This window comes from Antedon mediterranea, chromosome 10 (genome assembly GCF_964355755.1).
Source record: "Antedon mediterranea chromosome 10, ecAntMedi1.1, whole genome shotgun sequence".
Lineage (NCBI taxonomy): Eukaryota > Metazoa > Echinodermata > Crinoidea > Comatulida > Antedonidae > Antedon > Antedon mediterranea.
This window is the reverse complement of record NC_092679.1, coordinates 7,968,475-7,987,540: the sequence shown is the minus strand read 5'-3', so window position 1 is coordinate 7,987,540 and position 19,066 is coordinate 7,968,475. Positions and strand designations below refer to the sequence as shown.

The following is a 19,066-nucleotide window of genomic DNA, read 5'->3' as shown; positions in this document are numbered from 1 at the left end:
ACCATAGTTGTACATGTTTTAGATCAGTATTTACTTTGCTTATTATATCGTGTATGTCTTTAGATGCATAATATAACGCAGTGTCATCTGCGTACATGTGCTATGGGAAACTGAGTTAGGTAGATCATTAATATACATGATAAATAGAAGGGGCCCTAATATTGATCCCTGAGGGATTCCACAAACACTATTAGACTTTACCGAATCAACATTGTTAATATTAGTAATATGTGTACGATTTGTTAAATAATTTTCAAACCATTTGATAACATGATTAGCAAAATTAAAATTGTGTAGGTTTTAGTCGCGTGGAAGCGACTCTATAGTTCACTATGTCGGTCGGTCGGTCGGTCTGTCTGTCTGTCTGTCGGCGGTCGGTCGGTCGGTCGGTCGGTCGGTCGGTCGGTCCGGTATCACTATGCGTTTTATCGCTTTCTGTCCTTATCTTGATATCACCCAGTGGGCAAAAATTGGTTGAATTAACGTTAATTCAACGTTATCTGCAAACGTTGAAATAACGTTGAAAAAGTGGTTGAAAATGAAAGTTTGCCTCAACGTAAATGTCAACGTTGAATCAACATAGAAATTATCAACGTTGAAACAACGTTAAAATAAGTAACGTTGAAATAACGTTGAAAAAATGGTTGAAAATGAAAGTTTGCCTCAACGTAAATGTCAACGTTGAATCAACATAGAAATTATCAACGTTGAAACAACGTTAAAATAAGTAACGTTGAATTAACGTTGAAAAAATGGTTGAAAATGAAAGTTTGCCTCAACTTAAATGTCAACGTTGAATCAACATAGAAATTATCAACGTTGAAACAACGTTAAAATAGGTAACGTTGAAATAACGTTGAAAAAATGGTTGAAAATGAAAGTTTGCCTCAACGTAAATGTCAACGTTGAATCAACATAGAAATTATCAACGTTGAAACAACGTTAAAATAGGTAACGTTGAAAAAATGGTTGAAAATGAAAGTTTCCCTCAACGTAAATGTCAACGTTGAATCAACATAGAAATTATCAACGTTGCATATTTTCAATGGTAATTGATTTGTTGAATTACTATATCCAATTTGAATCAACGGTTTTAAAGTAGTTGGTAGTAAAGTTACTGTTACGTCGCAGAATCCATCAATAGAGACATTTTATAAATACTGTATATCTCACTAATCTTTAATTTCTATAAAAACATAAAATAACATTTAATCAGGTGTTATCAAATCATCAGGCAAAATCCAAGCAACAATCAAATAATGTACATCCTCACTGACAGTTCTCAGGTACCAATGTTAAGTATAAAAAATATAATAATAACCAGTTTGTAATATGTTTGCCAACTAACATGATTGAATAACTATAAATATTGGCTGATTACAGTAAAACACAATAAATACAACACACGTCACAGGTGCCTTGTGCTAATGTTGCAGAAGTCCAAATGATGGCAATAACACATTACTGTAATTGCATTGTTCCGATTAGTCAATAAACAGTTGCCTCGATTCCTGTGTTGACATTGTCCTATGGTTTCCAAAAGTGTGGCAATATTATTTTTCCAAACCTGAAACAAATTCAATCAAGTTACTGTAGTTTTAAACAAAAATAATACAGTAAAAAATTAATTGAAAGATTTATTGTCCCCAAAAAACAGGAACAATGAAGATTAATACAATCATACTTTGAATACCTTGGCATTTTGCAATTTTAACAATTTAGATATTCACTTGCCGTAGAAAATAAACAAAAACAATAAAGATTTCACTTAACAAAAATACAAAATAAACAGTACATTTAACCAAAAACCAATTGTTTGTTTAAATTGTCCTCCTTTTCAGGTACAAATGCATTTTTTAAAATCTAATTTTTTGGTCAAAGTGAACAACTCTACAGTGACGGCATCATATTCAACAAAACATTAAAAAAAAATTGTTCAGTTCAATTATATCTTTAACACAGTGTTAAAAAATCATACTGTACATAAACAAAAATTGAATTCAGAACATCATTTCACACTTACACGTAAAATATGCAATCAATTAAATTTATGTAAATAATATTGCAACACTGTATTAATATTTACGCCGTGATTATAGGATTCCGGCACCGTAACTCAAATGCCCAGCGTTAGGGAATCCGACACGCTATTGCGCATGCCCAGAGCGAGGTAATCGGCGACTCTATTTTTGTCTACAACAGACTAAAGCGTGGTTCCCACTAGCGACGCAACACAAGGACGTAACGCAACGCAAGTGAATTGACCAATCACAAGCGATGGCTTATTCGCTTGTGATTGCTAACTGTCTATAACTTCGCTTGTTACTGGTTAAAACGCTTGCGTTGCGTTTACGTCCTTGCGTTACGTTCTAGTGGGAACCAAGCTTTACAGCGATGGATCATTTTAATACTGTAAAGCTTGGTTCCCACTAGAACGTAAAGCTAGGACGTAAACGCAACGCAAGCGGAAAAAAAAAACCAGAACTGTTCGGAAGAAGTCCGTGTCGCAACGCTACGTTATTCATTTTCGTACATTTCTTGAAATACGCAAGCTGATTCTTATCAATATCATAATAATTATTTTAACGCGTGGCGTAATTATTAATTCATGTATGGCCTAGGCCAAGTTTCATCCATCGCTCTCTCCCCCGCGCGACGACTAACTAGGCCTAGGCCACAATTTATTCAATTCAATATTAAAGTTAAGAACTATAAATACCAACCTTTTGTATATAAAAATATTGATCATCCATTAGATTTTTCTCGTTTGATTCACATAGAAAAGAGAATAGGCCTACATGTACTTCATTATTTTGTACTCTAGCTAGGCATAGGCCTAAGGGCCTTAGCTAGGCCTACATTACAATCTGAAATAAAGAAAGCGAGTAAGTTCAACAAATAGCCGTCCTACTAGGCTAGCATGTGTTTGTATACTATAATACTAATAATAGCATTAGCAGCTACTGTAGAAAGCCTAGCAGAAAGCTAGCTAGGGCCTAGGCCAACTAATTATATATTATAATGTTATATTTATGTATACTTTTGGATAAATAAAGAAAGTATTGAACTAAAGGCCTAATAGTTCATACCATTTTATAACCATAATAAGTACAGTACTGTAGTTATCCTTGGCAAGGCAAATGTTTGCCATTGACAGGCATGATACTAAATGCTTCCACTAGGCCTAGTGAGTGAATTCAGTTCATCAGTTTGGCAGCCTGCCTAGCCTACCTATAGCCTAGCTAGCTATGCATGTGAGTGTGGCCTACTAGACTAGAGGCTAGCTATTGATAAGGGTAAAATAGTCAAGCTTATAAATTAGTAGATTACAAATAAAAAAGATTGTTTTCCTACCTGAAAACATACTTATTTGACAATTTCAATGATGAGCCTTTTTTTTCTACACACCACTACTACTGTAGGCCTAGCCTACGTCGAAGTAACTGAAATTACCGACACCAGTTTCAAAATTTTATCAAAACGAAACTAACCAATGACAAGCTCGTGGGCCTATCTATTCTTATGAAATTTGATCTTGCATGAAAGGATCATTCAATTTTCAACACAACTTCTAGAACATTTTTGTATTATACAGAGACAATAATATTTGCCAATCTAAAATTCCTAAATAACCAATAATCATTTGTTTTACAATAAAGGATGATAAAATAAACCGCCAACTGAAATCTAATGTTAATTTAACTTTGAAACATCAATGGCAACGCACTTAAACACATATTATTTAATATTAAACGTTAAAAACATGTCATTTTAACCAAAGTATTAAATAGAATTTATCTTTAATTTAACGTTTAATTAACATTGAAAAACAAAAATAATAATTGTTTGAAAAAACAACATAATTTCAAGAGTTTTTCAACGTGAAAACATGTCATTTGAAAATGACAATTGGATTTCAACGTTATAAATAACGTTGGAATAACATTGAAAAACAAAAATAATAATTGTTTGAAAAAAATTACTAGTTAGAAATACAATGTTATTTCAACGTTGGATCAATATTGATAAATTAACGTAAATTACTAGTTAGAAAGACAATGTTATTTCAACGTTGGAGCAACATTGATAAATTAACGTAAATTTCTTGTTAAAAATACAATGTTATTTCAACGTTGGACCAACATTGATAAATTAACGTAAATTACTAGTTAGAAATACAATGTTATATTTCAACGTTGGATCAACATTGATAAATTAACGTAAATTTCTAGTTAAAAATACAATGTTATTGCAACGTTGGATCAACATTGATAAATTAACGTAAATTTCTTGTTAAAAATACAATGTTATTTCAACGTTGGATCAACATTGATAAATTAACGTAAATTTTTAGATATAAAGACAATGTTATTTCAACGTTGTATAAACATTGATAAATTAACGTAAATTACTAGTTAAAAATACAATGTTATTTCAACGTTGATCAACATTGATAAATTAACGTAAATTACTAGTTAGAAAGACAATGTTATTTTAACGTTGGATCAACATTAATAAATTAACGTAAATTTCTAGTTAAAAATACAATGTTATTTCAACGTTGGATCAACATTAATAAATTAACGTAAATTTCTAGTTAAAAATACAATGTTATTTCAACGTTGGATCAACATTGATAAATTAACATAAATTACTAGTTAAAAATACAATGTTATTTCAACGTTGGATCAACATTGATAAATTAACGTAAATTACTAGTTAAAAATACAATGTTATTTCAACGTTGGATCAACATTGATAAATTAACGTAAATTTCTAGTTAAAAATACAATGTGATTTTAACGTTGGATCAACATTGATAAATTAACGTAAATTACTAGTTAAAAATACAATGTTATTTCAACGTTGGATCAACATTGATAAATTAACGTAAATTTCTAGTTAAAAATACAATGTGATTTTAACGTTGGATCAACATTGATAAATTAACGTAAATTACTAGTTAGAAAGACAATGTTATTTCAACGTTGGATCAACATTAATAAATTAACGTAAATTTCTAGTTAAAAATACAATGTTATTTCAACGTTGGATCAACATTGATAAATTAACGTAAATTACTAGTTAAAAATACAATGTTATTTCAACGTTGGATCAACATTGATAAATTAACGTAAATTACTAGTTAAAAATACAATGTTATTTCAACGTTGGATCAACATTAATAAATTAACGTAAATTTCTAGTTAAAAATACAATGTGATTTTAACGTTGGATCAACATTGATAAATTAACGTAAATTACTAGTTAGAAAGACAATGTTATTTCAACGTTGGATCAACATTGATAAATTAACTTAAATTACTAGTTAGAAAGACAATGTTATTTCAACGTTGGATCAACATTGATAAATTAACGTAAATTTCTAGTTCGAAAGACAATGTTATTTCAACGTTGGATCAACATTGATAATAAAATGTAAATTTCTAGTTAAAAATACAATGTTATTTCAACGTTGGATCAACATTGATAAATTAACGTAAATTTCTAGTTAAAAATACAAGGTTATTTCAACGTTGGATCAACATTGATAAATTAACGTAAGTTTCTAGTTAAAAATACAATGTTATTTCAACGTTGGATCAACATTGATAAATTAACGTAAATTTCTAGTTAGAAAGACAATGTTATTTCAACGTTAAATCAACATTGATAAATTAACGTAAATTACTAGTTAGAAGGACAATGTTATTTTAACGTTGGATCAACATTGATAAATTAACGTAAATTTCTAGTTAAAAACACAATGTTATTTCAACGTTGAATCAACATTTATAAATTAACGTAAAACATTTGTTAGAAAAACAATGTTATTTCAACGTTGGATCAACATTGAAAAATTAACAAAAAACATTTGTTAGAAAGACGATGTTATTTCAACGTTAAATCAACATTTATAAATTAACGTAAATTACTAGTTAAAAAGACAATGTTATTTCAACATTTGATTAACATTGATAAATGAACATAAACATTCTATTGAAAAGAAAATGTTATTTCAACGTTGATTCAATGTTTATTAATAATCGTAAAAAATATAGTTAGGGAAAAAATGTTATTTCAACGTTGATTCAACGTTTGAAATACGCTGACAACATGATTTCAACAAATCAACTATATTTCAACGTTGATTCAACGTTGAAATTATGTTCTGTGCCCACTGGGCAGTTTAATCTAGCTAGGTCAATTTTTCACAGTATATTCCTTATGGCCAGGAATCAATGTGGTTATGTTTTCACGGTGCGCAATAAAAAATTACGCGGTCTACGCACGATTTAACGAAATCACGTTTGTAATCATATCTTCACAACCATGAATCACAATTAAATAAAATTTGGTACTCATAAATTTCAGGGCATAAATCATCATATGGCAATACAATTACGTGCGTAGCGCATGTAACGCATGCGTACGCGCGCTTAACATTTTCAAAATTTATTTTCGATGAAATAATTAGAGTACGTTTCAGGCAATTTTAAGCGTTTACAAAATTGCCATGAGTGCGCATATTTTTGCGCGCGCACTGCGCGTTAAATGTTATTGCGCACTCTTTTTGCCCGATTTCTGTTTTCTTGACTTACTTTTCAACTCGAAATTACGTTATACGAGCACGTCGAAAGTGACAGGCTACGCACGTGTAAATTTAAAAAAAATAAATGTTTTTAAACATTTCAACATCTTCAGTAATTTCGGTCAGTATAGTTCACTATGTCGGTCGGTCGGTCTCTCTGTCTGTCGGTCCGGTATCACTATGCATTGTAGCACGCGACTTAATGGCTGTTGGCCTTGTTTTATTAGTATCTGGTGATTAACAGTGTCGAAAGCTTTTTTGAGATCAAGCATTATTAGTCCTATTTTTACTATTTTCAATACTGTCAATCCAATCTTCAGTTATATTTATTAATGCCGATGATGTCGAGTAATTTGGCCTAAATCCAGATTGTTGATTGTATAATTTAGGGTTTGGCGAATGTGAATAGAGTTGGTCAATAATTTTCGATAAAATTGGTAGTACAGAAATTGGCCTGTAGTTAGATGGTTCACTTCGGTCGCCATTTTAAAAAATTGGGCATATTCGTGCATTTTTCCATTTACTTGGGAAGTCGCTGGTTCTTAGAGATAAATTAATTAAAAATGTAATGGGTTGTACAATTGAGTTGATTGCTAATTTTATTAGTTTAGCAGGAATTTCATCAGTTCCTGTAGCCTTTTTGTCAGATAATGGTAAAATTTGTTTGTATACATATTCTTCGTCAACAAACGTGACATTTATTTTGTCTTCACCTTATTTGGGTATTCATAATTTACATGGTTACTTTTAAATTGAGGAATTTGTTTAGCTAGGTTAGGTCCTATGTTTGCAAAAAACTCATTTAAAGTATTAGCCATCTTGTAAGAATCTGTTTCAAGGCCATTTATTGTATTTATACTACTTATAACACTTTTTTTATTCTTAGATGGTACAATATATCTTTTGTATTTAATTGTTTAGAGAAATAATCCTTTTTTGATTTCCTAATATCGTAATTTACTTTGTTTTTTAATTCACGGTATTCGTTCCATAATTGAGGACAATTTTCTTTATTCGCTCTTTTTTCATTGAGTCATGTTTTCGCATTTGTAATACTGTATTACATTTTTTGTGAGCCATGGGTTATCTTTATTTCGAACCAGGTACATGTTTATTAACAATTTGTAAAAACTTGTCTTCAAAAAACTGCAGAGCGTCATTCACATTTGTATATGAAGTTATTTCATGCCAATTTACATTTAACATATTTGGCTCTTTCTGAATAGTGTATACTGTAACCACCAAAGTCTTTGTGTACGTACTTTATTATACAGATATTGACTGCTTAGAGGTTAAATATAAGATTTGACATCCCTGAGGGAATGATATTTTGTTCGAGGGAATATATATTTCCTGAAGTGCTAGCTCAGTAGGTTTAATTTAGGGGTTTCCTTCCCCTAGCTATCATCTCGTTGGCCATTATTTATATCCATGGTATAAATTATAACGGTAGTAATAACAGATTATAACTTTAAAATATGGTATTTTCTTTCATCTTTTAATAACATAAATAGCATAGTAAACAATCAAGTTGTTGCTTGCAAAAGAAATACTAAAAATAGATTTATGGTCTTTGCTTTATTGTTAAACACGGTGATCAGATGAACTGTCTTGAATTGTAGTTGATGTATTCATTATAAGCAATCTTAGAATAGGCAAATGAAAAAATTCAGAGAGTTTGAAACAAGGAACAGACTTGAAGTATTTGTTGTACATATTATGATGTGGTAACACTGTCAAGCTCAGATAGAAACTGCTTACACTTTGACATCAACACTTTGATAGCTTCAGAAACCAAGACATTTGGTGGTAATGCTCCTGTTGACTCAACTGAAACTAAAGAAAACAACTTATCCATTTCATTCAGGAAAAATGTTACAAGTTATATAAATAACAAAAATATATTAATACTTACAAATAAAATGATCACGAATTCTTGTTAATTTAACCAAATCCTTCAAATCCTAAAAAAAAAAAGTCATTACAAAATTAAGTTGAAAATAAGTTCAGAAGATTGCTTGGTAAACGCCTTACCTCATGTCTAAATACTTCTCTGCTACAAGTTTCATGACGAGGGTTTACTACAACTGCATGTTTCACACCTGAAATTAATACAAAAATATTTTGTCAATTGTCCAAGAAATATTTGTGTTTACATTACAATTTGTGCACTAGTTGACACTAACCATCTATTTCTCTTATCTCCATAACATTTTTTGAGAAGCACGCCACCAATCTTTCAGCTAATGTTCCTGTCACTTCACTATTGAGTGATACATCGGGTAACATTCTGTAGGATGCAGTGGCTAAAGGTTTTTCACAAAATAAAAACAAATTATTCAACAGTCAATGTTGGATAGAATAAATTATCTTTATTATCAAAGTCCCATTCCCTACGCTTTTTAGATCTAATTTAAGGTCACAAACTACATTTAAAATAAATACTATATGGTCTTATTGAGATAACTTTTTTCTGCTTTAAACGGTTAAAAAATGTGAAAAATAAATCGATTCTAATAATTTAAGTGGCCTGCTATAAATCACAATATTCATTTAGCACAGATTGATATTTTCGTTTTTAGTCGCGTGCAACTCTACAGCTTACTATGTTAGGTCGGTCGGTCGGTAAACACTAACTTGAGCAAGCGACTGCAGCCATGTATATGGCCTTGTTTTTCTGTAATTAACCCATTTTTTTTTTATTCATGTGACCTTAAATAATGCAGGTAAGAGTGTAATTACCGACAGGTGAAAACTTAGCATGGTCTTTGCCAATGCCTTTTACACAGTTTAACTTGACATCAATTTCTTGACCCGGTCTCAACTTTGCAATTAAGATATCATCATTTACAGGTTTAAAAGCATTTTGCCCATACTATAAAATTAAAAGTATCTCGTTATTTGTTTTATTTATACCAACTACCACTAACAGCTTTGAAAAACAGTATAATTAATACATACATAAAATTCAAAATACTATATTATTTTTAAAAAATACAGTCACAATTTTAGAAACAATAAATAAAGGATTAAATAAACAGGATAATTATACATAAATACCACTTACCAAGTCTTCCTGATTGCCTCTTGGAATCCATTTCATATCTTTTGTCCATACTATAAATACATTTTAATTATTAACCTTGGGACTTTTTATTAATACTGTATTTTTGTATGGAAAATAGGATGTCACCCTAGGACTATCTCTGTATTACAAAATTGCAAAATTCAGTATAACTATTTATCATGGATGTTGTTACACAAGTTACCTTTGCAATTTCTGTAGAGTTCTTCAGGATCGGTTGCATCTTTGGGTGCATTTGGATTTCGTGTGCACTTTATCTTTAAATTGAATTCAACAGTATCTTCAGGGCTTCCTTCATCATCACCTATTTTCAGAATGAATATTTTGGCTAAACAAGTTACTAGGGTATAAATAATGATTATTTCTATAGTCTGTCAGGAAATTCAGGGATATTCATGATTGTTTAAATTACAAATTTTCAAATGCATATCTGCAGGAGATGAAGAAAAACATTCTATTGGTAAAAACAATACAACTTGTATTATGTTGTTATTGTCTAGAATCAAGGACTACTTTTGTATACAATTCTTACCTTCCTGTTGATATTCAAAGAGTCGAGGGTCTGCTTTGATTGGAATGAGGCCAAGTCGATGCGCTAATACTTCATCTTGGATCAGCGATGTATTGTTCAATATAAACACTTTCTCAATAGCCATTGTTGGTAACTAGAAGTAAGAAATTAGTGATAAACAACTTTAGCAAATTGAAATCTTTTATCTCCTGAATTTACTTGGCTACAAAATGTTGTTGGTTCTATCAGAAAATAAAAATGTAAATGTTAGAATGTGTTGCATGTATAAAGAGTGATATCGCCCTCTATCCGGGGCAGAGGCAACGCTCTACGCTACGGAGATATCTAGCGTGATCGTCCAGCACTATCAGTATCATACCTCCATGATCAGCAGTACTAGTAGCTGTCTCAATCAAGCAGTTTTGTGATTGATTTATTGACGCGGTATAGGCCTAAGACGTATTATCAGTTACGCTGTGTAGTGTGGAAGCAGTGCCCTGTGTTGTATCGAGTGTAGTAATATACTAATACTGTACTATTAAGTAAGTTTATAGTATACATTGTTAAATTCAGTTTCAATCTAGGCCTAGATTAAGATCAGTGTGTTTTACCAGTTTTATAAACATGTCTGACAATGAGGAACTTCCACCGCCGGATGGCAATTTACCTCCTGCAGGTTATGGTATTAAGAATGTTAGGGTTCCTCTCCCTCCCAATATATCTTTAAAAGGAAATATGAAAACAAACTGGCAAATGTTTAAGCAGTTGTGGACATTGTACGAGTTACTAACAGGTTTAAAAAATCAGGCAATGCAATATCGTGTTGCTACGTTTATCACATGCATTGGTCAAAATGCCCTAGAAGTTCACACCTTGCTCCAAATATCCCTGAGAACATCGTTGAGAAAAAACAAAAGAAGCAGAGACAGCAGAAAAAATTATTTGACCATGGCGCAAAAGAACCATCTCTCCAACCAGGAGACACCGTCAGAATGAAACCTAAGCCACATTGCAAAGAGTGGAAGAAAGCACGAGTCACAGAAATGGTCAGTTGTAGATCATACAGAGTACAAATAGAAAGTGGCGCAAACTACATCAGAAATCGACGACATCTTCAATTAAGCGCTGAACCATTTGCTATTATCAATCGTACCACTTCACGCACACACAAGCACAATCGAACGCCTTCCAAGACAGATAAAACACAAGTACAAAGTACAAGTCAGGCAACTGAAACTCCAACCAATACAAGACGCAGCACAAGAATCAGAAAGAAACCACGTTACCTTAAAGATTATGTTTAAATATTAGTTTCGAATCAGTTTAGTTTAGTTAGATATAGTTAAGTTGGTTTAAAAAAAGACACTGTAGAGAGAAAAAAACAAATTGTGTTCATATTGAGATGTTATTTGGTTTATATTTATTTGTTACGAGTATAAGTTAACTCGCTTGTTTGGTCAGAGTTAAGAGAACATAACTTTTGCTTGTCTTTGAAAAAAGGAAAGATGTTGCATGTATAAAGAGTGATATCACCCTCTATCCGGGGCAGAGGCAACATGGTGGATATATTGTAGAGAACATGTGTTGATATCTGAATACAGAGGCAACATGGTGGATATATTGTAGAGCACATGTGTTGATATCTGAATACAGAGGCAACATGGTGGATATATTGTAGAGCACATGTGTTGATATCTGAATACAGAGGCAACATGGTGGATATATTGTAGAGCATATGTGTTGATATCTGAATACAGAGGCAACATGGTGGATATATTGTAGAGAACATGTGTTGATATCTGAATACAGAGGCAACATGGTGGATATATTGTAGAGCATATGTGTTGATATCTGAATACAGAGGCAACATGGTGGATATATTGTAGAGCACATGTGTTGATATCTGAATACAGAGGCAACATGGTGGATATATTGTAGAGCATATGTGTTGATATCTGAATGCAGAGGCAACATGGTGGATATATTGTAGAGCACATGTGTTGATATCTGAATAAAGAATGTTGTTAATTTCAAGGTTAATTATTGTCATATGAAGTCTTTAATCATAAAAAACAATACTTAAAACAGAATGATTACCTCTGCTAACAATATTCTTCTAAATGCATTTGCAACTGATGCATCCACACCAACCATATCAAATTCTATTCTATCGTCTTTTATGTCAACAACATCTATCCGAAATTTCTATCAATAAAAACAAAATTATGTTTATTAGTACTAAAAACTATTCAACTTTTGAAACAATATTCAACTTTTGAAACAATTTTTAAATTAATTAATGACACATGTCTATCATGACATCTTTAATTTTATACATTTTTCATTTTAAACACTTAACTAAAACTAATCTACCTTTGCAAACTTGTCCAAGTTCCAAGAATCATCAATACCAGTATAACCTCCTGGAAAATCTGTGCTGTTTACCTGAAATGAAATCAATTGAAAGAAAAAAATATTATTATTAATTAAAGATGTATTGTACTCACAAAATATGAAAAATGAAGATTAATAAAATCAGACTTTTGAATAGGCAATTTGTTATAGTTTTAATAAAGTTCACTTTTATAGAAAAAAAAACTGTAAGAATAATGTTTTCATCAATAAACGGTTAAGTTGAACCAAAAACTCATTTGGCTGGCAGCCAATTTATTTTTTTTTCTTGAAATTACAGTTCCTGAGTTTTTCAAGTAAACAATTTTGTTCTAATTAGTAATAATCCAATTTTTGGACAAACTCATTAATTATTAAATTAAAATGGCCCCAATGGCCCCAAAATATTGTTACACTAATAATGTCAAACAATATAATCCTTGCAATGAACAACATAAAAGTTATGTGTGTAATCATAATATAAATGTCATGACCCATCCATGAATTTAGTTGGCAGTCAACAATGCAGTGTTTATTGATTTTTAAGAACATTCGACGACTTATTTATTAATATATAGGTCTATGCCTTCGGCCTATTCTTGTCTATTTATGTAGTAAAAGCTAAACATACATTAACTATGCTGTGTTCTTTTAGCTCTATTTTAGTTCGTATTTCTTCCATTCGTTTGTCCATGATGTTGTTACTGTTCGACGCCATGCTTCTTGGTAATCTCTTCTTCCTCGGTCACATTTGCCTCATTTTAATATATGTCACGCTAGGCTGAACAACACTCTCATGAATAATAAACAGTTGATTACGTCATACTATACTGGGATTTTACCTCTTGAGTATTCATAAGTTTCACTTGCACTACAATATTGTGCCGCAATACTATGTAATGATTATTATGAATAAACTGGATTTTTCATTTTCAATTTAAGTGATTTCTTGAAAACAATTACCAAATTAAGTGAACACATATTCATCAAAATTTGATTTTGGGCTGCTGACAACGGTAACACTATTATATAGGGTATAGTGAGATAATTATTCACCAAAAATTGAACTTTTCAGTCAGATTAGGCTTATACCTAATACACCTGTATTTCTTCAATACGATTTTATTACAAGTCTAAAAGATTTGTCAGATAAAAAACACATTTTTTTTTAAATAGCTACTTCGGGAAATTAAACAATTACTGAAATCAAACACAGTGTCATGTTTTCTAGGTAGGCTATAACTATAACTAAATAAAGAGAAAAGGTACCCTTAAGGTGCCTTAATTATGACCTCATCACATAAATTTGGGATGAGTAGTTTAGATGGAATTTAAATGACATCATGGTCTTTAAAATTGTTGTAGAAGACAGAAACTTGAGTCACATTCCTAATCATTTATATTTGGTATCATCACACAAATGTCTTTAACATAGACATGGATACTTTATCTCAACTTTATACAATACAGTACTTACTTTCTTATGTAGAGATCATAAACAGACTATACTACAAGGTTCCTACAGTTCATCGGTCTGTAGGGTTAACTAATACAATACAAATCTACAGTATCTTTTAAGATAATTGTTTCACACATACATACACATAGACAAAACCATACTACAATTTTCACTAGAAGTGGGAATTATTAAAAATTTAATTATTCGCCTTCTTTGAACCAATGGGGGCCAAAATGGAATCTGAAAAACCCCCATTTTTAACACAGACTGCGTTTTAAAACTGCATTTTAAATCCACCCTGGAGGATATTTTTGCTTATAACTTTGTTTGCCTATCAGAACATGACAGTTTTTTACAGTTGTTCGTTAAAAAATAAAGAATATTAAAATAACCAGAAACTCTTCAGGAACAAGTACACCTGCAAAGTCACTAGTACTATACTACTGGTACTACTAACTGTCTATAACTACTAAAAAATAATGTACCAATTAAGTATAGATTAAAGCCAAAATTATGATTAAAATTAATTAAAGTATCTGATATTCTTATTTTATACGTATTTCTTATAAGAATACCAATCTATCAAGGTAAAATATGCGGGAAAATATGGTAACACATTTAGAGTATCATCACACACGGCCGGTTGTATGAAACTTTATCTTATGAATATTCAAGAGGTAAAATCCCGGTTGTATAGTATGACGTAATAAACTGTTTATTATTCATAATAACATATATTACATGACATCAAAGAGTGTTATAAGTTCTTTGATGACATATATTAAAATGAGGCAAATGTGACCGAGGAAGAAGAGATTACCATGCTTCTTATCCTACATAGTGGAGTATACACTACACAACAAATAAATTATTTATTATTACAGCTGGCCGATTCCATTATATATTTAGGAAATAAATGTTTAATAGTACAGTACAGCGTTATAGAATATACGGCGAAAATTCATTTAAAGAATTATAACCAGAGTTTGACGTACTATGTGTATATTTTAATTTTGTAGAATAGTTTTGGACTGAATACATATTATAATTCTATGGAATAAATCATTATACTTCCCTAACCGGAAGTATTATTGTATTTATGCGTGAAAGTGAAGGAGTGACCTTATCGTCGGCGGCGCCCGAAAAGTAAATTTTTTAGTTAAAATGGTAAATAATGTATTGTTCTTATTATAAGGTGTTCATTTGATATTCTTGATAGCTTGACAATTTTTTAATAAGTAAATAAGTTTTAAAAATATAATTTAAGAAGGCTAGTAGTAGTTAATAACGTAGGCCTTTAGAATAGTAGTAGAGTAGTTAGTAGGCCTTCCGACGTGTAGAGTGGTACGTCTTCTATGAAAACCACCTTACGCCGTACGGAAATTTGCTGTCTGTTGCGGCTCTTACGGAAAGGTCATTGTGGCCATGATACCCTGTTGTTAGGCCTACACGGTCAGGATTATGAAAATGTAATTAATTGAATTTCAATATGGTCTCGTATTTATGCATTGCAAAGTTTAGTAATACAGTAGTATTAGTATAATAGTAATACTAGCCTATAATAATGATAATAATATAGGCATAGACTTAGTAGTTAGTACAGTAGGCCCTACCTAAGTTCTAATAATTAATAATAATAATAATATTTATTCGGCAAAAGTTCTTAAAAGTACATTTCACATTTCATCTTGCCATGAGCAAGTAATTGGCATGAGCCGAAACAGAAAACTGTTCTTACTCCATCATTATTTATTATAAAATACAATATACAATAATAATAATAGAAAATGACATTCATTGTTCTTTTTTTTACTATTATTATTATTTATTATTCAACACTCCATTAATGTATAAAATTGATGTATAACAGAATTTTAAATGTGTGTTTCCCAAGAGTTAATTTTGCTTGTCTTGTATATTCTATAGATTCGGTTTATTCTCATTCAAAATCGTGCTGGAAAAACAAGACTGGCGAAATGGTACATGGCCTTTGATGATGATGAGAAGCAGAAGTTAATTGAAGAAGTCCATGCACTTGTCACTGTTAGAGATGCAAAACATACTAATTTTGTTGAAGTATGGAATTGTTTTTGTTTTGTGGAATATTGAATTTATATTTATTTAAAGTCCCATTCCCTACGTTTTTTAGATCTAATTTAAGGGTCACAAACTACATTTAATGTAAAAATAAATACTATTAGTATATGGTCCTATTGCGATAACTTTTTTCCTCTTTAAATGGTTAAAAATTTGAAAAATAAGTCGATTCTAAGTGATACTTGACTTTAAATAATATATATGCATTATTTTTACAAAATATCAAAATTTGTAGGGAATGGGTCTTTAAGTTTTATGATGATCCAGCATGACCTAATAAATAAAGTATGATGAATAATTTTGACAAGTTATACAAATTATACACATTTTCATAAACAATTATTGTTACATTAATATTACTGTGTTTTCAATAAATTCTCTATTTTTTTTACAGTTCAGAAATTTCAAGATTGTATATCGTCGATATGCAGGATTATATTTCTGCATATGCGTAGATGTTAGCGATAATAACTTAGCCTATTTAGAAGCTATACACAATTTTGTTGAGGTAGGTTTGTGTACACGTATTACATTTCAAACAACTATAGTCCCATGGCTGCTTGACCAAATCACACAGTTATTTAACATATCTTGTGAACTGTATGCAATCATAATAATAATGATACCATAATAACGTGTAGTACAGTGATTTTTGTACAAAAAAAAATTAAATATAAGATATATACAGTGATTATTTACAATAAAGATGATAGTTATAATGAATATAGAATTTATTTATTAGTATAGCGTGATGTGTAGAAAACATGGATACTCTGTCTGCACAAACAAGCATGTTGGCAATCATTTAAATGATGATGTTCTTTACAGGTGCTGAATGAATATTTTCACAATGTCTGCGAGCTGGACTTGGTTTTTAATTTCTACAAAGTGTACTCAGTTGTTGATGAGATGTTTCTTGCCGGTGAGATTCGAGAGACAAGTCAGACCAAAGTTCTTAAACAGTTAATGGAGCTGCAACAACTAGAATAATTCATATCATGTTTTATGTAAAAAAACATTGTTTTGTGTTATGTGTTATCCTCACCCAATGTTATCAAAAAATCTGTTTCTGATATTTTAGTAGATAATTGATGAAGTAATATCCAGCCTTTAACTCTAATTTAGATGACATGTGGACCATACATTTTCCAATTATTTCTAGATTTTTACAAATTATGTACAAAATATTTCAACATAACCAATTTAGTATATGAAATAATAGTATACATCATTTACATTTGCCATTTTGTACAAATGACTCATTTCTTTCCTATTTTCTATAATATTCTTAGTTATTAGTTTATTTTTATTTTATTCATTTGTTATATACAGTACTGTACTTATATCACACCTAATGCTGAATTGCGCCCTCTATTATCCATTGAAAGTAAAATTATAGGTCTATAGTGTCTGTACTGTTACTACTACTGTTGTTCAGAGCGCTGTGCTCGTAGTAAATCTTTCATTTTAACAATAGTAATTGTATTCCTCAATGAGAGTATATAATAAATATATTATCTATAATTATTTGATGCTTGTTTATTGATTGAGTTTTATCCATAGCAACTAGCTAAAAAAACATAACGATCATAAAAACGATGCAAGGGATGTTTAATACATTGGCAAGTTGACAATATGACTTTCTTCGGTCTCAATCCTCAAATAATCGTTATTGTCATCTATATATTAAAAAAAATATATAAGATTGGATAATTACAGTTCATATAGATACATACGGTAAATAACTATTACATCGAACAAGACAGAAATTCAGAAATAAGACAACACAACGTACATAAAAGGATATTAAACATAGCAACATTGCTCTTACTAACATTGTAAAACTACATTAAATAACCTTATACTAAAAACTCTCTTTTGATAAATTAGCAACAAGTGAATTTAAAATATTATTGCATTTGAGTCTCAAATTAAGATATAAAAACAAAACAAAGCTAATATAAAAAATGTATATCCCTTGGAAATTATGTAGTTACATTTAAAGAAAATAAATGTTTCGATCGGTTCTGTTACAAATTTCTGATGCAAAAATCGCGGAATACTCATTCTTGTGATATATATTCTTTGATATCACGGTTCAACCTTTAAAATAGCAGCATGACTTTCGACCAATCAAATCACTAGGATTGTTGAAAACGTCAGACGATCTCTTTTCCCTGTCAATTTCAAATCAAGAGGACACCATTCATCCTAAAAAGCCCAAAAAGTGAGTATATGGCTGTTTTCAGAAGGCCTATCTATATCATTCTTGTTGCAATATATTTAAGAAATAAAAACGAATTATGTAGGAATGTAGATTTAATTAGTTAACAAACTACAAATTAGCCTAGGCCGGCTAGGCCTGTGCACTCCACCATTTTCGTCACGCGCATACTTAGCAGTCCTGTTGCCGCGGTCGGAACTGAGTGCGTCTGAACTGGACAGTCATTGTGTGCCTACTTTAGTTTTATTTAGTTTAAAATGTCAATAAAAAAAAAACGTAATCGTGTTTAATTTGATTTAATGAGTGATGTTAGTCTAAAAAGTGAGTAGGATATTGTTAACTTTCTTTATGATTCGTTGCTATGTCTAAATCTGAGAGAGCACAAATAATGGCGTATGCAAAACACTCCATAGGCCTACAGCACGACTGGGTCCATGTTCGTACTCAGCTGAAGAAGATTTGTTGACAAAAATTATAATAATTTCAGAAATGAATACGGTATGATAGATGATAATGTAATATAATTTAAATACGTTCAACAGACGATTCGTTTAATGTTTATAATTGGAACGAATAATTTAAATGATGAAGAATGTGCTAGAATTCGTACTGGAGAAAGGTCAGTTGAGGTTGACTTTCAAGACGTCAAGATCATCAGCTGATGCGTGCTCATCTTCAGCCACCTGACACGACGACGACCTTGGTTC

At 30.9% G+C, this 19,066-nt stretch overlaps 2 protein-coding genes and 1 long non-coding RNA gene across 3 annotated transcripts; 1 reads left to right on the top strand and 2 right to left on the bottom strand.

Annotated features, from left to right (window-relative positions):
- Positions 1–1,094: 1,094 nt before the first annotated feature.
- On the bottom strand, positions 1,095–3,455 carry LOC140061108 (uncharacterized). The gene is made up of 3 exons (XR_011847406.1): positions 3,355–3,455; positions 2,724–2,867; positions 1,095–1,567 (listed from the first exon to the last, which is right to left on the bottom strand). It is a non-coding gene; the product is annotated as an uncharacterized lncRNA (long non-coding RNA).
- Positions 3,456–8,069: 4,614 nt separating this feature from the next.
- On the bottom strand, positions 8,070–13,318 carry LOC140059973 (DNA-directed RNA polymerases I and III subunit RPAC1-like). Its single transcript, XM_072105982.1, has 11 exons — positions 13,211–13,318; positions 12,562–12,633; positions 12,286–12,393; positions 10,210–10,342; positions 9,862–9,981; positions 9,660–9,709; positions 9,335–9,467; positions 8,779–8,898; positions 8,627–8,694; positions 8,508–8,556; positions 8,070–8,428 (listed from the first exon to the last, which is right to left on the bottom strand). The coding sequence occupies exons 1-11, from the start codon at positions 13,295–13,297 to the stop codon at positions 8,310–8,312; spliced, it is 1,059 nt and encodes a 352-aa protein (XP_071962083.1). The 5' UTR covers positions 13,298–13,318; the 3' UTR covers positions 8,070–8,309.
- Positions 13,319–15,123: 1,805 nt separating this feature from the next.
- On the top strand, positions 15,124–17,659 carry LOC140060175 (AP-2 complex subunit sigma). Its single transcript, XM_072106273.1, has 4 exons — positions 15,124–15,205; positions 15,965–16,114; positions 16,530–16,643; positions 16,964–17,659. The coding sequence occupies exons 1-4, from the start codon at positions 15,203–15,205 to the stop codon at positions 17,123–17,125; spliced, it is 429 nt and encodes a 142-aa protein (XP_071962374.1). The 5' UTR covers positions 15,124–15,202; the 3' UTR covers positions 17,126–17,659.
- Positions 17,660–19,066: the final 1,407 nt, after the last annotated feature.